This window comes from Anabrus simplex, chromosome 2 (assembly GCF_040414725.1).
Source record: "Anabrus simplex isolate iqAnaSimp1 chromosome 2, ASM4041472v1, whole genome shotgun sequence".
NCBI classification, from domain to species: domain Eukaryota; kingdom Metazoa; phylum Arthropoda; class Insecta; order Orthoptera; family Tettigoniidae; genus Anabrus; species Anabrus simplex.
The window spans coordinates 1114444516-1114469237 of record NC_090266.1 but is presented as its reverse complement, the minus strand read 5'-3'; the positions used below and the strand labels follow the sequence as shown (position 1 = coordinate 1114469237).

General features: G+C 39.0%; 1 protein-coding gene across 3 annotated transcripts in view; it reads right to left on the bottom strand.

Moving 5' to 3' along the window:
• Positions 1-24722, bottom strand: part of LOC136864728 (FGGY carbohydrate kinase domain-containing protein) — a 150164-nt gene that overhangs the window by 105024 nt on the left and 20418 nt on the right. For all 3 annotated transcript variants that reach the window (XR_010859364.2, XM_067142072.2, XM_068226399.1), the window contains exons 3-4: positions 20842-21082; positions 526-836 (exon numbers count right to left, since the gene is read on the bottom strand). Coding sequence is in view for 2 of the 3 variants with exons in the window: in XM_067142072.2 (XP_066998173.1) it covers positions 526-836; positions 20842-21082 (552 nt within the window). In the remaining variant the exon portion in view is untranslated. The remainder of the gene's footprint in view (positions 1-525; positions 837-20841; positions 21083-24722) is intronic.

Here is a 24722-nt window from a genome sequence, read left to right as displayed (position 1 = left end):
TGATTTATCATTTAAATGAACAGTTTTACAGTATTTACATTTTAATTTGAAGCACGCAATGACTCAAATATGTATTAATATTATGTAACTAGCACGTATCTGGGTTATGTTAGCCGGGCGGTCTGTAAAAACGGCAGGGCCCACTAAAATGGTCCTTGGGAGAACACTGATAGTATTATTGGTTTGGGTCGGTTTTCTGTCAATTTTTATGGTAAATATTTATTTTTTTCTTATCACTGTAAGGTCCAGGAAATTAAGATTGTGATTGTTTACAACTATTAGTGTAAATTTTATATGCGAGTCTGTCATACAATTGATCTAATATTGTAGAACTATTATTAATTTTCAGATCTATTATGACAAAAATGTCATCAACATATCTAAGCCAGCAAACGATCCCTTTAATATTGTTTAATAATTATTTAAATAGTCATAAATTCCTCTATCACATGATTGTTAAAATAAACCAAATTAAAATGCTAAAGAAAGTAATGAAAACTCATGCAACAGTGGGAAAAAACTCACAAAGCCTAGTATCAAAATCAGAAGATATCCCGGGGGCATCACAGCCTATCATCCCAAGACCTCCAGCATGGGCATCAATGAGAGAAGTACCCACAGGAGTTCCTGGCAGCAAACGAAGATCTGCAGCTGCTTCTGCTGTCAATCCATTGCCACATGGATAACCAGGGAAATGAACCTTAGATCCTATCTTCTTCCAATTGTCATGCATCAGATCTTCTAAACCTATTTGTCTGAAATATTCCTCATTCCATCCTTTTGGACTTCTATTCTGAACTTCATAGGTCCATTTACAAACCAGGGAACATAAAGACCTACAAATATAAACAAAAAATTATGTATTCATTTCAAGAGTAACAGAAATATTCATCAGAAAACAGGAAAAATGAATAAGGTACATGGTTCAATAGCTTTGAGAATAGAGCTAGAGAATAAGCTTTCATCTAACTTTAGACAGAATTTCCCAATATTTTGTAAGTCTTAAATATTGCCATAGTAATGGCACAAGAGTCAAAATTCACAACAGAAGTAGTACATGGCATAGTACCTGCTTGCATGAGTCCTAGGAAGCATGGAGTCTCAGGCACAGTGAGACATAACTAGCAGTGATGATGAGAAGGAAATCAGGATTACTTCTATCATTAGCATGCAAAGGCCAAAAGCAGTTGTACTTGATGATGTTGCAATCTTCATTTGGCAGTGCAAATAGTACTTACACTGCTATACTTTAACAAAGTAAAAGTCATTACAATATCTTTCAAGGTTACTGCAAAAATAAAATGTAGAGGGCTGTTAAGTCCCCTCCATGATCTCAGGAGAAACAAGAAGAGGCATGCGAGAGTAAGATATTCCTTCCATACATCCAGCAATTACAGACAGGATGGGCAAGGTTTTAAAACATCATAAATTTCAGATTGCCTTCTATTTTTCTGTAAATAAAATCTGCAGTTGCAGAGCACACTGTCTCTTTCCTTGATCATGAAGTGAAATTTGAGGAAACAGTTCTGGCTACCTCCTGCACATATCATCTACATTACTACTGTTCCAACAGGAAAGAAGAGTGCCTACAGATTATCAGGGTTTGGTGACTGATCACTCCCAAACAGAAAAATGACCACTTTAGGTCACACTGCGCAGGCCCTGATCCAATCTGAGAAGTCAATGCTGGTGCCTCTACCTAGCCTTCTCACTGCTGTAAAAGTACAGGCACACACAAGCCCATATCATTTCATTTTGACAAGGATTACCAAAGAGTAGTTGAAACACTGTCAAAAATGTCAGAAGAGCATAATACGTCCAGCTTAACTGAAACGTTAAAATATCAACACGCCCTAATATGTATGGTTCAGATGAGATGTCCAATGCAGTCTAATATGTCCGGCTCTTGAGGCTAATTGGTTTGTATGCTGACCTTTGGTGTGAGAGGTCCTGGGTTTGATTCCTGGCCAGGTCAGGGATTTTAATCCTGCATTAGTCACACTTTTCCTGATACACCAACAGTCACGCGGAGTAGATATCACCTCAAAACATTTTCTTTGTAAAAATTAATAAATTCAGTTATTTCTTACATAATTTTTATTTCACTGTGAACCATGTAGATAAAATGAAAATTGAAACCAAAATTGATATTTATTATTAATTAACCATAGAAAAATGTAAGACTTGTTTTCTTTACCTACACTTTTTGATAATGATGTTATCATTGAGGAAAAATCTTTTGAAATTTGGAAGATATGTTTTATCCCAGAAACTGACAGAAAAGCATAAAAGCAATAAGTAGCTGCAGGGGATAAGATAATTGTTCATCTTGGAAAGGATACCTCAAACCTATGTTCATAACAGGCTTATTCTGAATCATTTCCAAAACACTCTTTGCACACAATGCTTGAATGATTAACATAAACCCACTTTTCCATCGTCTTGCAACATTTTGAGGCTTTTCTGTCTTTGTTGCAGGGGCAAATGAAGCATCGTAGTGATGAGCTCTTCCTTTCTCATTGTTTGGAATACTCTGGTGTTATCACTCTTTTGATTCTTGATGTCTGTATGGTTATACTGATGATACAGCATGGACTAATAAAGGAGTTACAAGATTGTGAGTGACTGCAAAAAGACAATGTAGTGAGATGGACAGCAGACAAGGATATGATGGTCAATGGGGTGAATAGTTAGGTTGTACGTTTCACCAAGAGGAAAAGTCCTCACAGTTTTAATTACTGTGTTGAAGGGGTGAATGTTCCTCATGGCGACCACTGTAAGTACCCAGTGTGAGCACAACTTCCGATAATCTAAGCGTCCTGACAAAATTTCATAAAGAACACTCCTTGAAATTTCGGACAACTAGTAACTTAACAATGAAATCGTAAAGCGTCTGTTTTCTTGAACTTTTGCATCAAGTTTCTGCAGGGACGGTCGCCCACTACACTTCTCATTGTGGACATTAGTACAGCCTTCCTTAAATGCTCTAACCCATTTTCTTAACATCCCTTCAGTCATAGTGTGTTCTCCATATACTCCACCAATCTGCCAATGAATTTCAACAGCTTTCACATCTTTTGCATTTAGAAAACGAATCACAGCGCATACTTCACACTCAGTGGGACCGTTAATTGTCAGAGGCATTTTCAATATGCACAAACAAACATAAACACAGGCGAATGCTTCCGTAATGGCATTTGTGACTAGGCTGTAGAAGTATGTACCGAGTGTGGATGCTCTGAATGACAACCTAAGCACTGCAGCGGCCATATTTATAAACAGTACTTACTTAAAAATCATACCTAGTATTTTAGAAGAATAAGATTATTGGTAAACCTAAATATTGCTTAACCTCACCAACCTGGGCCCAATGTTTGGGAAGCCAGGCTCTGCCTGTCACAAGTCAGGACAATAAGCAAGTGATAGAGGAATAACACCTCTTTAAAAAACCTTGGTCCAGCTGACCCAGCTGGTAATCCCATGTAAGGGTCCCTTGCCAGGGTTATGGTGAAGACCTCAACGGCAGTGAAGGCGGAGAAGAGGGACTTCAGAACGGTGGAAATGGTGGAAGGGGCAACCCTCCTATTCTGGGTAAATAGAACAGGAGCTGCTGCCTTGCAGTAGAAGTGGGAACTTCAAAGGCAAAGGGAAGAAACCCTGGTGACTCAGGCTTAAGATGGCAGCCCCGTCAAGGCACTTGGAAGCAGTGGGTTAATCGCTCACTCTTCTTAAATAATCTGATTATAGAAACTGAAGCAAAATTACAAAACCGGATGGATAACCTCATGACGACTTTTGGCATGAAGAGGATAACGAAAATTGGTTTCTGGAATGTAAGGACCTTGAGGGAGAAAAGCAAACTGAAACAAGTGACACAGGAAATGACTCTGCAACACAGGGTGAGATGTAGACAGCGTTGAAGCAGATGAAAAATGGGAAGGCACCAGGTCTGGACAACATTCCAGCGGAAGTAATGAAAGCGGACCTTGATACTACAATCAGATTGCCGCACCCACTGCTAGAGAAGATATGGAAAGAGGAGAAAATATCGACCTACTGGAAGAAGGGGCTGATAATCAAGTTACCGATAAAAGGGGATACAACAAACTCTAACAACTGGAGGGGTATCACCTTGCTCTCCATTCTAAGCAAAGTGCTGTCGCGAGTCATCCTGAATCACATAAAGGATTCAGTAGAAAGAAGGCTTTGACCGGAACAGGCAGGATTTTGGCAACATAGCAGCTGTGTGGATCTCATCAATACACTCCGAATCATCAAAGAACAAAGTGTGGAATGACGGAATACCAGCTACCTCACATTCGTGGACTTCGAGAAAGCCTTCAAAAACATGTGGAAGACCCTCGAGGAATACAGAATTCCATCAAAGATTATGAAGATCATGAAAAAGATGTACGAAGGTTATGAGTGTCAGGTTCTTCATGAAGGGAAACTAAAAGAAAAGATAAACGTCAAGTCTGGAGTGAGACAGGGGTGTGTTCTTTCTCCTGCTCTGTTCCTGCTGGTCCTAGATAGTGTGAGCAAGAAGGTAATGGGAGGACGGAAGAGGGCTGTTCAATGGGGAATGAGAGACAGGCTTGAAGATCTTGATTTCGCAGATGACATTTGCCTTATAGCACAGCGGTACTGGGACATAGAAGACAAACTGAGTAGGTTGCAGAAGGAAGCTGAATGTGCAGGTCTCATGATCAACAAAAACAAGACTAAAGAGATGAGGATTAATTTGGATGTCATGACCAGCTTGAGAATAAATGGAAAGGATATGAGGGTTGGGGCAAAAGTCATGGCAACTATTTTTTTTTTCCTTGAAGATACCAGTCCAGTTGGAAAATGTGATATATACAGACGAAAGGACAAGGTGTTAGCTACATGTGTGGACAATGAATAGCACTGAAATATCATAACACACTAACTTATTACGGTAGTTTACAGGGCAATATGGCCTTCCCGGTGCAAAAGAATGACAACACAGTAAACATAAAGTTGACATGACAAACCTGGGCCTAAAGACCCTCAAAGTAGTCCCCTGCTACTGACACCACACGCTGCCAACGATGTGGGAGACGCTGAATACCATCTGCCTCAGCATTTGCCGCACCATGTGTGAATCGGGTCACCTGTTGGCGAACAGCATTAGCAATGTCCTCTTGTGTTGCAAACCGCCTACCACGTAGTGGTTCTTTCATCTTTCGAATGAGATTATAGTCGCAGGGCGAAATGTCAGGAGAGTACGGTGTGTGCTCCAATTCTTCCCATCCCCAACGTCGCAGTAGCTGTCCTACACACTCTGCTTTATGTGATTTCGTATTGTCGCGCAGGATTATTGCGCTGTCCACAAGATCCGGACATTTCTCCCGAACGCCACGTCGTACCTGTCACACCAGGAAGTCCCTGTAGTACTGTGCAGTCACTGTTCTGCCATGTGGAACAAGGCAGCAAACAATGACACCCCTGACGTCATACGCGACGATCACCATCAATCTGACTGGGAAAGGATTCTGACGGACCTTCTGCCTCCTTGGTGATCCAGCATGTCGCCACTCCACCGACTGACGTTTCAGTTCTGGTTCGTACGCCCTGGCCCAAAATTCATCAATGGCGATTATACGTGACAAGACTTGATCGCCGTCCTGTTGCCAGCGTGCAAGGTGGTCGGAGCATATTGCATAGTGCACCCACCTTTGAACTTCCGTTAGTGCATGAAGTACCCACCATGATGCGATTTTACACACTTGCAGCTCATAACGCAATATCCTGTGGATGGTGCGTTTCTCGATGCCATTTGCCCTCTCTAACTCTGTCTGTCTTCATCCAGGAGCTGCTCGATGACGGCACGTGCCGCATTGGTCCGCACACTGACAGATCGCCTCGAACGTTGCTCATCATTGGTTGACACATGTTCTTGCTGAAACCTTCCTACCCACCGTGCTACTGTACGGTATGGTAGGGCATTATTCCCAAGGTCTTCCATTAATTCACTGTGACATTCCATCGAATTTCTCCCTCGGAGAATGGCTATTTTGATGTAAGCGTGCTGCTCAATACGGGTTACTTCCATCTCACACAACACTCACCAACTGACTGATTTCACAGCCCTCACTGCTCTACTAGCAGCTATCACAGAGCAGAACTTCCACATGACACACATATGTTTGTGATCCGTTCACATATCTACATGACTTTTGCCCCAATCCTCGTATTGAGCGAGTTGAGTCCTTCCTCTACCTTGGAAGTATAGTTACAATGGATGTGGGAGCAGAGGAAGATGTTCGGAGCTGTATCCAAAAGGCAAATGGTGCATTTGTCTAGCTCTACACCATGTGGAAGAATAGAAACATCTCCAGAAAAACTAAGCTTTGCCTCTTCAACAGCAATGTAAAGTCAATTCTTCTATACAGTTGTGAAACATGAAAAGTTACAAAACAGATCAATAACCAGCTGCAGGTGTTCATCAATAGATGTCTGCATCGCATAACAAATGTGAGGTGGCTGGACATAATCTCAAATGAAGATCTTTGGATCATGACCATCAGCAGCAGATTGACATCCAGATCAAGAAGAGGAAATGGCGCTGGACTGGGCACACATTAAGGAAGCTGGACAGAGCTGTTGAGAGGGCGGCACTGGACTGGAACCCTCAAGGCACCAGAAAGCGAGGTCGGCCCAAGAAGACCTGGAAGAGGACAAGATTGAAAAGGAAATCGCAAAGGTTGACAAGACCTGGAGTGAAGTTAAGAAAATAGCCAGGAGCCGTACTGTGTGGAGAAATTTCGCCAAGGCCCTATGCTCCACAGGGAACAACAGGAAATACAGTAAGTCAAGTAAGTAAGTAAATGTTGCTTGAAAATGCACCATTCCATCACACTCAATGTTGCTGCACATGACGAGCTTTGTAAACAGTGAGGAGCACATAAGTCATGGAGAAGAAAGTGAAGATACTTGTGGAAATTACTGTAAAAGGAAAAGGAATGAGGTAAAGTGGCACAGAGAAATAATGCAAAAGAAGAGAAATAGTGGCAAGGAATACACCATGCATAAAGGTGACGTTATTCCGAAGAAAGTTACCGGTTTATCAAAGTTTACAAACAAATGAATTATACCACCTTTCCAATACTTCACAATCCTTATATTTCGGATACAAATATTATACAGATGTTAAAAATTGGGACAAATTTTGCTTAAACATAGTAAGCATCATCAGCCACAAAAACATAACCCCAAAGTTAGGTCAGGGCCCTTAACCTGATTTCATAAAGTAGAATTGTTCACTAAGGTCTAATAGTTCACAATGGTAAAATCTGAATTAACCTTAAAAACTAGTCAAAATGCACTAAGTTAAATTATTATAAGTGAATGATTAGAATTGCTTATGTCATATAAAAGGAGAATAATATGAAATATGACATCAGAATTATACTCTGACCATGTGTAAAGTAATAAAAGTTATTACAATCCTAATAATATAATTAGTTCATATGTGTTCTTCGATCCTTCTAAAAACTTCAGATTAAATGAAATATAGACAAATAAAACCGCTGGTTAAAATCCCATTTCAAATTGTCGAAAAACAAGAGTCAGGTAAAAGGAATTCACAGAATAGTTGGTTGAAAAACGAAAGTTGGTAAAATTGAGTTGAATTCCGTTAAAGGCTGAGAATAGGTGGAAATTTGTCCAACTTACTTCCGGGTGGTGAGCTAAAACCATAAACTGTCGTACTTGAGTTCCATATAGGGAGTTCACCTTAGCCTTAAATGTAGAATAAATCAGAAATAACCGAGCTCGATAGCTGCAGTCACTTAAGTGCGGCCAGTGTCCAGTATTCGGGAGATAGTAGGTTCGAACCCCACTGTCGGCAGCCCTGAAAATGGTTTTCCGTGGTTTCCCATTTTCACACCAGGCAAATGCTGGGGCTGTACCTTAATTAAGGCCATGGCCGCTTCCTTCCCACTCCTGGCCCTTCCCTGTCCCATCATCACCATAAAACCTATCTGTGTTGGTGCGACGTAAAGCAACTAGCAAAAAAAAAAAAAAAAAAAAAAAAAAAAAAAAAAAAAAAAAAAAAAAAAACCAACACAAATGTCGCGTGTTGAAGTCTGAAAAATGTAGGGAGAAAAGATGTGTGTCAGTAGCTGAAGAGTGAAAAATACTCAATTAAAAGCAAAAGCTTATGAATGCTTACCCCTTATGTTGACAGTGAAGTGACTGTTCACCTTGGCTGCTCATGAAGGTTTGGCAGTCGTGAGCTTACTGCTATGTGCATTGTAGGGGTGTGCTTGCAAAGGCGGAGAGCGAGTCAGGAGGGGAGGGGTAGGGATAACCTTGAGAGCGTTAGTAGCTGGCGGCGGGGATAGAGTGTAACGAGGTGACACGGAAGTAGCTACTGTTGCAGTAAGAGGGTTGTCTGCAAGTTTATAGTTGAAAATTTTCATAAAATTATTGACATTTACATCAAAATAAGTGAGCAGATTGGGAACTTGTTCGATTATTGGACTAGTGACTTCCGAGGCATAGTTTAAATTATCATTATTGAAAGGATGATCTAAAAAAATTATAAGTGTTTTCAAACTCAGTCATTAAATTACTTCTGTTTACATATTTAACAGTTTGAAAGTCTTGATCAATCGTAGTGAAGTTGTGCCCAGTATCCTCCATGTGAACACTCATGGCAGAGTATTTTCTATGTTTTGATGCATTGTAATGCTCAAAGTATCTAGTTCTGAAACTTCGACCAGTTTGACCCATGTAAGAAAATTTACATTGGGCGCACTTCAGTCTATAGATTCCAGAATTCGAAATCTTATCCTGAGTTGTGTTTACGGTGTTGGAATTGAAAAATAAGTTTTGATTATTGTTACGAGTTCGGTATGCGATTTTGATGTCATGCTTCTTTAACGGATTGGTAATGCGATAAATAGCCGGATTGGTAAAGTTGGCAAAATTTGTTTCTCTAGACTTGTCCGGAACTAATTTTGTAGCAGTTTTTAATTAAATTCTACCAATAATCTTATTAATCATATCAGGTTTGAACCCGTTAAGTTTAGCTGATTCTTTAATATACAGTATTTGAATTCTTTCTTTCGGTTAACAGAAGAGAGTGGAACATTTAATGCTGGATAAATTAGACTGTAAAAGGTGGCCTGTTTGTGTGACTGAGGGTGTAAAGAATCATTTTTTTATTGTCAAGGGAGTGGCAGAAGGTTTCCTGTAAATTTGAAAAATAAATTTATCATTATCTCTGGTTAAATTTAAATCCAAGAAGTTCAATGAATTGTTGATTTTGTCCTCCTTGGTGAACTTGATATTACTATCTAGGTCAATGAGGAACCTTAATACGTTATTGCTATTGTTCTGATGTTTGTCAATAATGGCGAATGTATTGTCAACAAATCTCATCCAAAATTTTAGACCATTGATTTTGTTGATTATCCTGTTAATTTCTAGATTATCCACGAAAATGTTAGCGAGAATTCCAGAAATCGGGTCTCCCATTGCTAGTCCCTCCTGATGGTAGATTTTGTTATTAAAGGTAAAATAATTATTATTTAGGACAAATCTCAATAAATTGATTAAGTCATCTATTTCACATTTGCTTAAAATATTTTGTTTCAAAAGATTGAATTTTATGATATTGATAGTTACATTCATGGGTATACTCAAATACATGTTGGTAATATCATATGAAACCATAACATGATTATCTTGCAACCTAATTTTAGATGCATGCATGTAAGCTTCATTATTAAATTTAAAGTGTTTACTTAAAAAAATGGTGTAAAAATTTTGGGACTGTATACGTGGGACTATTTCTATTGTTTATAATGGGGCGCACTGGTACTTCTTTTTTATGTATTTTAGGTAGGATTTTTGCCATTGATAATCTGGGATTCATTATTGTGAGTTTTTGGTATTCGTGCTCCTGAAAGAGGATGGACAAATTTTTCAACAGGTTCTTTAGAGTTCGTTGGATTTTAAGTGTAGGATCTTTGTCAACTATATTATAAGTACTGGTAGAAAAGAAATCTTCAGTTTTCTTGATATATTCATCTTTGTTTATTAACACAAGGTTAACACAAACCTTTGTCCGCTTTCGTAACGATTATATTATTGTTTTTAATTTTCTTCCTTATCTCGATTATTTGTTTTTTGAGACCTGGTATTGACTTGGATTTCAGTTCATTAGCCAAAAAGGGGAACTTCTTTTTTTATTTCGTAATTGACATTGTTTCGATTTTCAGTAGGCAGTTTCATGATATTGGATTCAATTTCAACAATACTGCTGACAAGATCATCAGTTTTGTTGAAATTGGGCCAGTTGAACTTCATGGCCTTGTTCAAAATATCCATTTCACTGTTTGAAAAACTAATGTTGGACAAATTTACAGTACTGGGAATATGTTAATTTGAGAAAGGTGTGGTCTAGTAGTTCCATAAAAACTAGATTGTTTTAGTGTGAGTATCCTTAAGAAGCGCAAATTTTTTGTCTAAAGTTTCCTGTTTCTTATTCATCACAACTAACACTTTGTCATTAACGAATTTAGAGAAAGAATCCCATTCTAAAGGGGACATGTTTAATGAAATTTCTAGATTAATTTTATAAAGTTGCAAGTTCAGAAGTGATTTTATTCTTATAATGTGTTTTAATTTCATTTTTCAACCAAATATCATTAATTTTCTTTTGGGTGTTGTATAAACAAGGAGATGAAATGTTCTTCCTTTGTAAAAGTCTTAAAAACTAATGCCTGTTGCTCACGGTAAAATTTTTGGTCACATTTATTGAACAACTTGTTTTATAAAACTGTCTGCCTATTGCTCATGGTCAAATTTGGTAAATTTTGATAAAACTTCCAGTTTTATAAAATGTTTTATAAAATAGGGTATGTCCTATTTTCGTAAAATAATTTTTTTACGCAAGAACCAATCAGGAAAGCCGATGTTAACGCTTTCTGCAATCTAGTGCACAATTCATGAAGCACAATGTAAACATAAAAAATGGCTGGCTCTATGTGGTCGAAAGAAGCTGTGAGTGTCCTTACAGATGAATACCAGACGCATCCATGCTTGTACGCGGTGAAATCACCACTTTATCATAACAGGAATGCCAGAAGGGATGCTGAGAATAAAATTTCGGACGTTGTTAGCGAGATACGGCCAAACACAAATTCCAATGAAGTGAAGGCTACAATCAATGGGCTTCGAACACAATTCACGAATGAGAGGTTAGTATATATATTTATCGATACGGCCACCTGTGGGCCACGTTTACACAATCTTCCTTCTATCACGCAGACTGACACCCTTCTTTTTACACTCTCGCTAAAGATTCTTGAGTCTTTGACTTCTTCTTGCTCGTTCTTCTACCGAGATGTTCCGTGGCTTCGTACGTTGCTCTTCAGACGCATCCCTCATTCCCGCAAACTCCTTCCTAAATGATGTCCTTTCTTTTTATCCTCCTCCTTGATACCTATTTCTGCTTCCACTTTTCCTGCAGAAGAAGTATCCTGTTGGCCAATCTCTCAGGGTTCATTCTTTTGATATGCCCATAAAACGTCAAATCTCCTTTTCCTCATCACAGTCATGATTCTTTCTACTGTCTTGTAGAGCTCCAAATTCAATCTTAATCAAATGTGTTTGGGTCACTCGTCAACTTTCTTGGGCCTAAGATTTTTCGTACGAATCTTCTTTCTCCTTTTTCAAGGACTGGGTCAGCCATCCTCGTCAAGGTTTCTGCTCCATAAAGGCAATCTGTTCTAACCACTGTGCAGGAATGTTTTAACTTGGCCTGAATTGAGAGGGACTTGGACTTATAGGTGTCATGACATAGTCTGAATGCCAACTCCATCCTTCTCACCCTCTCCTTTAATCCCTCCTTTTCATCTCCATTGGGGGTGAGTATTTCTCCCAGGTATTAAAATTTTTGCACACGCTGGATATCCCCATACAGTGTAACAAGTCTGTCCGTGTCACCTTTTTTTTTTATAGAGTCCATGAAGGCTGTTTTTTCGAAAGAGATTCTTAACCCTGTTTTGACTGCAACATTTTGTAGTTCTTCAACTTGTTTCTTGGCTGTTTGACGGTTGTCTGTAATAAGAACGACGTCGTCTGCCAAGGCAAGGCAGTCCAACATCATCGCATTTTTTCCACAACCTATCTTAACCCCATTCTTCATTCCATTTTCAGTCATTCTCAACCTCCATTCCCTAATAACTTTTTCTAAAATGCAATTAAAGAGTAGTGGAGAAAGGCTGTCTCCTTGTCTCAAACCCATTTTTATCTCAAATGGATTTGAGAATTTGCCCATAAATTTGACTTGAGGAAAGGTGTTTGTAAGAGATTGTCGAATTATGGCCAGAGATTTCTCATCCACTCCAAACTCCTACTGCTGTTCTATCTCTACAGGTGTATTATTAAAATAGGCCATGTTTATTATTATTATTTTTTTTTTTACGATACGTCAATTGTGTATATGAACTGCGAAGCTATTATATACATATGGCCTACTTCACAGATTAATTACTTGATACTGTACTATACTATAAACTTATTACTAAATATGTTTCTCTGACTAAATATCTATATTAATAGCAGGAACAAATATATGCGCCACAGTGGAATGGGGTTTGATGACACCTACAAACCTTCATTTGCCTGGTATGAGAGGATGCTATTTCTTGTAGATCATGTTTCTGCAAGAAATAGCAAATCTAATCTTGACTCCAATCTAAATGAAGACATGCAAGGGGATCATTATATTAATGAGATGAGTGAGTTGACATTTCTGCCATCAAGCTTTATCCCATAGTTTATTATATTATTACTACTCTTTTAGAATACAGTATGACAGTCGTTTAACAAATTAATAATTTATCCAGCATAATAATTACAGGTAGATTTTACAATGATAAATTTGCTATTAGATTGGGTTTCAGCAGGCTACACAGGCCATAAATTTGCTACCACACAGGGTTTTCAGCAGACTACAATAGGCCTTAAAGGACCTACATGTATACACACTCAGACACACATACTTACAAGCACACATGGCCTATTTATTTTGCACTGTGATTAATATCTAAAATTATGTACGCACCGATCTTGCCAGGAAACTGCTCCTACACCACTGAAATAATCCTTAAAATGGTTTCTAATGTTTATAGGTGTCTGTTCAACTCTATTTCCACCTTGTCTGTCAATTTTTCTTAGGGACAGGTCCCTTCTCCATATTCCACAATTCATAGTCCCCTCTTCTGTGTTTTCTTCATCTAAACTATGAGGTGGTAAATATATCCCTCTGTTTTCTTCAATTAAGAAGTTGTGTAATGCACAAGTTGCCTGAGTAATAGATTCTACTTTGTTCACTGATAACTCTATTTTGGTTAAAAGTACCCTGAAAACATTTGCCATTATTCCGAACACATTTTCAACTACACATCTTGTCCAGCTTAACCTGTAATTGAAAACCTTCTGCTCCGTAGTCAGTCCTCTGTATCCAAAAGGCTTCATTATATTACAGGACAGTGGGATAGCATCATCAGCCACCATAACATAAGGCACTTCATTTTCTGGGTGAGGTAAATTGCTTGGAACATTCAATGTAGTATGTAGTATTCTGCATTGCAGCACACAATGAACTGGACTGATACACACACCCATCACTCACTCGTCCATTGGTCCCAATGTCAACATATATGAAATTGTAGTGTGCATCTACTAGTGCAAGCAAAACAATGCCTGTACTGCCCTTATAATTATAGAAGTGTGAGCCACTTGACCTTGGAGCTGCAAAAGTTATGTGTTTGCCATCCAAGGCACCCAGACAGTTTGGAAAATTCCACTTCTCATGGAAATCTCTTGCAATTTGTAGCCATCCATCTGAAGTTCTTGGAACCTGCAATTGATATTTTATTTAATGTTATTTTCTTTTAAAGGAAACAAAAGAGGAGACTGCAGGCACACCAGATCTTTTTAAAGATGATGTGTTATGTGTCTATGAGGGCGAAGAAGAGGCAAATAAACCAGGACCAAGTACATCATCGAATGTACGCCTACATTTTGATACTACAAATGAATCAGGTATTGTTTCTGCAGTAGCTACCAATACTTAATTTAATTTTAATGTTCAAATTCTGAAATTCTCAATAAAACACTGAAAGGGAAAAATCTTTATTTTACAGGGGAATCATCTAAAAAGAGGAGGAAGAAGACATCCCCTGAGGATGCAGTTTTAGCTTCTGCAGCTACAGCGTTGCAATCATTTAGGTGCAAAAAGGATGATGATGATGATGATTTTGCCAGGTTTATTTCCAGCTCAGTGTGGAAAATAAGAAATAAAACTTTACGACTACAAACCAAATATGAAATTTTAAAAATTATAATGGAAGCTGAGATAAAAGATAACTGTGAACGAATGTAAATAATGTACAGTAAAAAGTGAACTTTAACCTGCAATCATTCATGAGTGCATTGTATATTTCCCTACATGTTTCAGAAATTATACTTGAGAGCGTTCCAAATGGTACTCTTGTGGCATACATCAGGTTTGTGTAAGATTCCCCAGTAACAAGAAACCTAAGTGTTATTTGTAGCCTTGTTCTTGGAGATATAGCTTGTCTCATGTTTGTGTCCTGTTTTCTGATGTTCGGTCGAACAAGCTGTAGTAGTTTTTCAAACGTTTCTTCATTCATACGAAGAATATTTATAACATTCCAGATCCTCAAATCTCAATTCATTTTGGAGTAATGACAACAATTCTTTCCCATCATTTCTCCTTTGGATCCAAGGTCAAACCTTATAATTTCTAGCAGTTCTCCTCCCTTTCCTTTTTACGACTGTACATGCTATAATGGACACTAATGCAGCAGCAATTTCTTCATTAGATGACATTTTATAAAGTACTTTTCACAAAACACAGGTGGCAGGCTTACACAAGGGGTAGGCTTATACAGGGGGCAGGATTATACAGGAGACAGGCTAAAATCAAAAACAAAAACAAAAATATTCCTCCTACAGATGGGAGCACAAGCAGTTTTAAGAAAGATTTTTCCAAAAGTTTTATCGTGTGCAACATATGTTTGTGTAAAATGTTTTATAAAACGTTTTATACAAAAGTTTTGTCACTTATTTTACAGAAACTTTTACCGTGAGCAACAGGCCATACTTTAAACAATCTTTTAAAAATGTAATATCCCTAGATATTTTGTTATCCTTAACTTTGAGATTAAGAAATCTGTTCTTTGCGTTTGCCTGGTTGGCTGTTACATTACAAATTATAAACCTCATTGTAAACCGTACTGGAGATCTTTGTTTTTTCTTGCTAGTTCTTTTACGTCGCACTGACACAGATAGGTCTTACGGTGATGATGGGATAGGAAAGGCCTAGGAGTTGGAAGGAAGCAGCCGTGGCATTAATTAAGGTACAGCCCCAGCATTTTCCTGGTGTGAAAATGGGAAACCACGGAAAACCATCTTCAGGGCTGCCGACAGTGGGATTGGAATTCACTATCTCCCAGATGCAAGCTCACAGCCGCACACCCCTGCCTGTACGGCCAACTCACCATTGTACTAGAGATCAGAATATAAAAATTTACGAAAATTATACCACCTTTCCAATACTTCATAGTCCTTATATTTAGGATACAAACATTATACAGATATTAAAAATTGGGATGTTTCACTTAAACATAGTAAGCATCATCAGCCAGAAAAACATAACCCCATGTCCCTTCAGAAATTTTGTAATTTTGATTGATTGTGGCAAACATGTCAATAAAGCTCAGGAGTTTCATTATTTCCTTTTAATTTGAACTCCATATTTGTTAACGAGTTTTCTTTTAGAGTAAATCATGTTCGATCAAAAACCAATGAAGGATGAATACCCCTTCTGAAAAATAATTTCTTGGCAAACCATTGTGTGTGTGTGTGTGTGTGTGTGTGTGTATGTATGTGTGTGTGTGTGTATGTATGTATGTATGTATGTATGTATGTATGTCAGTGGCGTATGCTACAATCAAGACATGGGCTATCACTAGACTTAGGCTACCCATTTTCGATAGCTGGTTTAGTGAACGTCAAGCCTTAAGGGTTTTGAGCTGCAGCTAATAGCCATCGGAGTAGCCTGTTGTGTTAAGGATGGTTCACAAGCCCTAGCCTCTGCTACTGCAATACTCAACATCTGATCAATGTAGATGGTAGCCAACGAATCAGCCTCCCTTTCCAGTGGCTATGCACTATTATTGTTATTATTATTTCTTAATCCATTTGTCCTCCAGGGTTGGTTTTTCCCTCAGACTCAGCGAGAGATCCCACCTCTACACTCAAGGCCAGTGTCCTGGAATGTGAGACTTTGGGTCGGGGATACAACTGGGAAGGAGGACCAGTACCTCGTCTACGCGGCCTTACCTGCTATGCTGAACAGGGACCTTGTGCGGGATGGGAAGATCGGAAGGGATAGACAAGAAAGAGGGAAGGAAGCAGCTGTGGCCTTAAGTTAGTTACCAACCCGGCGTTTACCTGGAGGAGAAATGGGAACCACGGAAAACCACTTTGAGGATGGCTGAGGTAGGAATCGAACCCTCCTCTACTTAGTTGACCTCCCGAGGCTGAGTGGACCCCGTTCCAGCCCTCGTACCACTTTCCAAATTTCGTTGCAGAGTCGGGATTCGAACCCGGGTCTCCGGGGGTGGCAGCTAAACACACTAACCACTACACCACACAGGCGGACATTATTATTATTATTATTATTATTATTATTATTATTTTGCTGGTTGCTTAACGTCGCATCGACACAGATAGGTCTTATGGCGACGATGGGACAGGAAAGGGCTAGGAATGGGAAGGAAGCGGCCGTGGCCTTAATTAAGGTACAGGCCCAGCATTTGCCTGGTGTGAAAATGGGAAACCACGGAAAACCGTCTTCAGGGCTGCCGACAGTGGGGTTCGAACCCACTATCTCCCGGATGTGAGGTCACAGCTGCGCGCTCCTAACCGCACGGCCAACTCGCCCGGTATTATTATTATTATCTCAGTTGCAAACAATAAGCGTGGCCAACAATAAAGTTTGTGAGGTTCGCATGAGCCACATAACCACAAATACTTTTCATACTTACTTAAGTTGAAATACCCTTTGTTCTTGTTTTTCTCTTCCTGTTCACACTGTAACTTAGTAAGAGGTGGGGTAGGCTTACCATTTTTAATTATCAGCAACTTATCTTCATATTTCAGTTGCGAGAATGGTTTATCCAGCAACTTACACATGGTTCAGCCATTTCACAAAAGTAACATCACAAGGTCACAGTCACGTCAAACACTATAACTTCAGATAAACTAAAATTGTTCTGAGATCAACTGAAATATACCAATAATTTCCAACTATAAGCAACCTATAAGATCTCCTGCACATGCAAAAACAAACTCGTGATACTGCACCACATGGGTGAATCCCATCAATTCGGACACTTCCGGACGAGTCTTTGGGCCTTCTCTTTCCACCACTGTCTCTCTCATTAGCGGCGGCGATTTGATGGACCGAAACCTAGCACAGCTCAAGGTTAGTATCCCTTCGTTTCCGGCACCATTCCGACATTCGCCAGCAAGCCTTGAGCGGCGGGTCGAGGGAAGTGGGCCGAAGGCCTGGGCTGCGATGTTAGTCTCCGATGCCTTGCTTTCAGAAATACGAGCGACGTTCTTTCTCAATGCTTTCGAGTTTTGTAAATGGAAGAATGTGTCAGATGCTTACATTATAATAAGATTTAGATTTCCATCATTCTCATTTGAGGCTTGGGCTTCACTGATAGCCTTGGTAGCCCTCAGTATACGCCACTGATGTATGTGTCTCTCTTACTTTTGTTCAATATTTGACATCATTAGGTAGGTGCAACCATATTTCAGACCCCTTCAGTCGACAAAATTTGGTAGCAGAGCTGGGAACTGAACTCAGAAATTCCTAATTGTCATTACATTTATTATACCTATGATTACATAAGATGATGAACCTTACAAATAATATCCCTGTATTAACGTTTGTACATTATTTATTGACTCTGTAATATGCTGTTGTCAGTGTCTTGTACGAACTGTCAATCGCAAAACTGATTAATTGATGATAATACAGTATTATTATTTTTATTCCTGCGCTCTTGAATCTTGCGGGTAAAATATTTGAGGTGTGTACTTTTATCCCAATAGAAAACGGATACTGCATAAGTAGTGCAGTACTAATATTTTTATTTTTTGTGCGACAAATACAAAACCTTAATTTTCTCAGTTACAAGAAAAAAGAGGGTTAGGCCATTTTTGCACACATTGCTTCAATTCTACTTGTACCATGGAGATATAACTTATTCCAGTTTCTTATCTTGTCCTTGCAATACATGAATGACCTTCCTTAATCAGGCACTTCTGGTTGTAACCCGGCAGTTCTGGTTCTACCCCCATGTCTTCCATATCTTGCTCGGGCTCACCATTATGATCAGAATCTTCCTCAAAGTCACTTTCCCGTCCATTTTCACTGTCAGTTCCACTACCACAATGCAAGCCTTTACTGCTAAACGATTCAATAATCCAAAGCACCAACCATATACTTGTTTATGAATACATAACACCTTCCTAATAAAATCTTATACCGTATCTTCATATGTAGTATAGAATAAAAGGAAAGCTTTATAAAATTTTTCACCAAACGGTTTATATGATTGTTGTGCAGGGTAAATATTTACACCAGCCACTTTCAACGCATCCTGAGTGACAAACAGCTACCACAACTGGTTCTGTTTCAATTAAATAATGCAATATAATATCATTGGAAGGTACGTGGAGGGGGAAACTAGTAGTACCAACCTTGTCAGAATGCAACATTATATTTTTTCTCTTTCCAATTTGATTGTGATTAGTGACGGGCAGAATTGAATATAATGCATTTGAAAACTTGAGAATCGATACCTACATTCAAAACCATATTCTCGAGTTCAACATGACCTTTAAAAGTCGACGTAGGGCTAATTTATGCAGTACAACATTTCCATAAACTGACTACGAACAGTATACCGATAACCAAATTACAATGGAAGATAAGGGAAAAAAAAAAAAAGGAATTTTGCCATCATGTTGGACGCATTTGTATCTAATGTGCTTTATTTTATTATATTAGAGAATTAAAAACTACCTGTATCTTAGAGGTGAAGCTTCCATGGTGTGATGAATTATTTAGTTTAATTTCCGGGTTGAACCGTGATGTACAGACAACAACACGGTTCAACCCGGAAATTAAACTAAATAAAAACTACCTGTGGTCGACTGTTGTATGGCTTGGCGTTACGGGTATTAGATTTTTCGAAGAATTTGGCTGATCAAAGTTGCTGAACTGAAAGAAGTTTTCAGACGAAACTAACAAGTTTCCCCAGTAAAACTGAATGTAAAATTTCGAGATTTTTAAGTCGCGTACCGGAAATTAATCTTTGAAGCCGGCCCCGCGGTCTAACTTGCCTGCCTCTCACCCGAAGGGCCTGGGTTCGATTCCCGGCCAGGTCAGACATTTTTACCTGGATGTGAGGGCTGGTTCCAACTTCACTCATTCTATGATTACCTTTAATTGAGGAGCTATTTAATGGTGAGATGGCGACTCCAGTCTTGAGAGCCAGGAATAATGGCCGAGTGGATTCGTCACACTGACCATGTGTCACCTCGTAATTTGCAGGCCTTCAAACTGAGCAACAGTCGCCTCGTAGGCGGAAGGCTCATTGGGGCTGTAGTTTGGTTTGGTTTAGGGGTGTTTGTAAGATTATAAGTACCGTATACATATTTCCTTTTTGTGATGTTTAGCCAAATTGTTGATGGTTCATTCGTTTCCGGATTTTCCGTTTTCCCGTGTTGTACGTTTTTTTTCCGTGGTCTCTCCAAAAATGGAGAATCAAGGTTCCACTGTATTTCCTCTGGCTCCAGGACTGGGTGTTTGTGCCATCTTCAACATTAGATTTCATCTTACACAGAGCACCATCCTTAAGGATGCACAGGTCGACCCAGGATATCAACTCAAAAGATGTGCACCAAGTTCTCTTCGGAGGCCACACACCATTATATGGCCTAATATAATCGAGAAAAACACCAACGCTTGTCAGTTAACATTGGCCCTGGAAGCCTCCACCAGTATTTAGAGCTACTTTTTACTGTGTGATGATAAGGCAGCTAGGGCAAACATTCATCACGACTGGATTCTGTACCATGACACCTTGCTCACTGCTCAACAGTACCTGGCTCCCAAGAACACACCATGTACTGACCTGACCTTGTCCACTGGTCTGCCATGTCCACCTGAGAAGATTCAGGTAGAATCACAGGAGGTGCTCACACATTTGCACTTGAAAATTTCCAGAGGTGTATAGAACTGGTGTATACAAATCCAAAGAGACTAATTTGATGGGAATGGAGGAAACCAAGAGTGTAGTGAAGTTTTTTCAGGTAATAATGGTACACAAATAGCCATAATAACACAGAGGTGAATGTAATGAACCAACTGTAGGCTTCTGAAGTGTGGATGAATCACAGCATGTCACCAATTAAGAGGCACCTCAGTGTGCCAAAAAATCATGCAAAATGCTAGCCTTCACAAAACAGAGAAAAGCAGCCTATTTTGAAAACTGATCCCAGAAGGCAAGATAGAAGGGAAATGTAGAAGTGGGTGGACGAGATTATCCTAGGTTCATTATACTTTTCTTGTTTTTGCTATTATGCCTTACAGCAGATAGTGAATATACCTTTTTTAAAAATTATTTTACTTTTGCAAATTAATTATTTCTGTCACTGACCTATCTAAATGATAAGAACTTATTATACCTGCTTTCTGCACCAGTGGCTTTCCAAGTTAAAAAGTCTGGTAAATCAAAAAATAAACCGGCTTTATCCCAACACTGTTCCTTTAAATTCTTCTTTAGCCATAATAACTTTGGCGTCTCCATTTCCAAAGAGATCTTTCCTCCAACAAAATCCAGCACAGGATGTTTCAAATCATTGATTAATTCAGCCTCTGCAACTGCTCGATGATCCATCCACAGTATCACATTTTGTTTGTTATCACCTGGAATACAAAAAGAAAGCAATTAATTTCATACAAACAATAAATTAAATATTCTATTACAATTATAAATAATTACTAGTGATAAATTAGCATAGAAACTAACACAAAAAATATTTATTATTTTTCATAATCACGCAAATAGAAAAATAGATAGGTAGACTGATAGTTCACTTTTCATTTAAGACTAGAGTGTAGTGTACAGCCATGTAAAGAGGAAAAATAGAAGATCTCATACCCTCTGCAGGAGGTTCACACATTTCCAATTTCTGTTGGCTCTGATAAGAGATCAAGTGGATAAATTCAAAGACAGATCTCATAAACAGTTCATTGTGTACCTTAGACATTATTGGCCATTCTCAGATTCAAAGTGGTCCCATTTTGAGGCTAGTCATTGATTCTAGCAGCACTCCCATGATCAGAAGCACTCTAGAAAGTCATTACTGGTATCTCACAGAGTGTTGTTCAAAATGCACTGTGATTGTTTGAATTTTCTTCAACAACTGAAATCATAACATCTTCAGCGGCATTTTCAGTCCTGGAAAAAGGAAGAAGTCACTGGATCCCATGTGGGGCAAATAGGGAGGATGTGGTACCAGGATCATTTTGTTCATGACCAGAAACAGTCAAGAATAGAATTAAGTGATTTGATAGATATTTATTAAATATTGTAATAGGAATTTGAATCATGGCTGAGAAATGACATTATGGATGCAGACATTTTCTCATGGAACTGGAGTGTTTATCATACAGAGAGGTTAGAAGCGATAAGAGGGGGAGTATTCATACTGGTGAAAGAAGAATTTGTAAGCTAAGAAAAAGTTAAGGATGAGGAACATGAAATTTTAGGTGTAAGAGTTATCCGTAAAGATAAGAGGCAACTTGATGTTTTTGGGGGGTACAGACCTGGTAAGGCTGGCGCTGACGTGGAATTATTTGATATGATAATTATCTATGTGGGGAACAACACAGAAAGAAATGTTATTGTAGTGGGTAATCTGAACTTATCAAATGTAAACTGGGAAGGAAATGTGAACGACAAAATAGCATGATCAATAAATGGTAAGTTAATATGGGAAGGACAGCTGAATCAGAAAGTGATGGAACCAACTTGAGAGAAGAATATTCTAGATGTGGTGCTGATAAAACCAGAAGAGCTCTATAGAGAAACTGAAGTGACAGATGGTATAAGTGATCATGAAGCTGCCTTTGTTGTAGTTAAAATAAATGTGATAGAAAGGAATGTTGTAAAAGTAGGACTATGATCTGCAGTGGATCACGGAGAAAGCATGCGAATACCAGAAAACAGTCTACATGTGTTTTATTGACTACAGAAAAGCCCTTTACTGTGTCGAACATGACAGTTGATATGGTTGATAAGAGAGCCATAGGGAAATTTTTAAAAAGCAATTATGATCAATAAAAAATGGCAAATAAAAATGTAAACAGCCTAGGGGATGGGTTTAAAGCAAGTGTTGAGGAGTGTGAAAACTGGTATGTACTTTTAAAAGTGGTAATTATAATGTTATTGGCTTTACGTCCCACTAACTACTTTTGGTTTTCAGAGACGCCGAGGTGCCGGAATTTAGTCCCACAGGATCTTTTACATGCCTCTAAATCTGCCACTGAAACAGTTACCAGATAATAAAGCTCCTGGTTTCGACTGTATCCCAGCTGAACTGCTAAAGCCTGTCCCTTTGGTAGCTACCACTGCTTTGTGCCAGAAGATATGGCAAAGTACCGCCTGGCCAAGGGGATGGAAAAGATCAATCTTTAACCCATTGCCTAAGAAAGGAGATGTCAGTGACTGCTTTAATTATCGTACTGTAGCTTTGATTCCACATGCTAGCAAAGTTCTTCTAAAAATCATACAGAAACGTCTTGCACTTATTGTTGAAGCTCAGTTACCTGATGTTCAAGCTGGTTTCCGTCGAGGTCGTGGCACCTGCAATCATATTGCTAATTTGCGGTGGATCATGGAGAAAGCATGCGAATACCAGAAAACAATCTACATGTGTTTTATTGACTACAGAAAAGCCCTTTACTGTGTCGAACATGACAGTCTATGGGAAGCCATGCTGGAGTTGGGGGTACCCTTACAACTGACTCAGTTGATACGTTTGCTTTATACAGAACAAGAGGCAGCAGTTTGCTCACCATATGGTGACACTGAATGGTTTAAAATTGAAGAAGGTGTCTGTCAAGGCTGCATTCTTTTACCATTCCTTTTCAATCTGTATGCAGAAATAATTATGCGGAAGTTAAATTTAGAGGAACTCGACATCGGTGTGAAGACTGGAGCAAGAACTATAAACAATTTGAGATATGCTGATGATACAACCTTGCTGGCAGAAACACAAGAAGATCTAAAGCTTTTAATTTCCCGCCTCAATGATGAAAGTGAAAAATTGGCCTCTATCTCAATATTTAAAAGACCAAAGTTATGACTACGGATGAGCGTGGTACAGTTTGTCTAAAGCTAAATGGGGAAGAGATAGAGAGTGTGCGGGATTTCATCTTCTTAGGAGCCAAAATCAGTCAAAGTGGCGATTGCCATCCTGATATCAAAAGACGGATTTCGCTTGGACGTATCGCTATGATGACTATGCCCCCGATCTGGAAGAACAGAGATATCAGTTTGGCTACCAAGTACAGATTAGTCAATCGGATTATATTTCCACCTTTCATGTATGGATGTGAGAGCTGGACGCTGAAACAGGCAGACAAAAGGAAGATTGATGCTTTTGAGCTCTGGTGTTGGCAGAGAATCTTACGAATACTATGGACTGCAAAAATCACCAATAAGGCAGTTTTAGAGCGCATCAAGCCCCGTATGTCATTGGTTGGTAAGATTATGAATCTGAGACTAGCTTACTTTGGCCACCTTATGTGATCAGATGCATTGGAAAAAAACAATTATGCTAGGAATGATCAGCGGTGCAAGATGACAAGGTCGCCAGAGGACTCTGGTTAGACACCATTAAAACAGACACAACCCTCACCCTGGAACAACCAAAGGAGGCAGTGTGGAACAGGACAACTTGGAGAACGCTAATTTATAGAATCGCCGATGGTCGGATTTGACTGAATGGATGACACCACCATCTCTTGAATGCAAAACTCACAGCTATGCAATCTGAATCGCACAGCCAACTCACTAGCCACAGCAAGGTTATTTATAGGAATCGACATACATATCAGTAGAAATAAAATTAATTGGCTAAAAATTATTTACAAGTGTTTATGAAATTTTAATAAAAATACAGTCATTCAAATTGTACATTTACATATGATAATGTAGTTTAATAATACAATCACTGCAACTCGGTGTAGCTTTGCTGGATCTAGGTTGCTTCTGTTTCATATCAAATATCTATTACTACTAAATGTTTTCATTCCTCCCCTGAAGGACGAAGTGGGCCTCTTAAACAGTGATACCATATCTCAGACCAGGAGATTTGTATCGGAGAAGAAGATGTGCGGGGAAGATGAGAGAGTTGTCGACCGTGGCCTATATTAGGAAGTGTCCCGGCATTCGCCTTAGGGCAGGAAAACAGAAAACCACAGAAAACCATTCTAAGGACAGCTGACGGTAGGGACCAGCCCCACTCTCTCTCCTGAGCCATGGTAGAGCTGTGGCCAC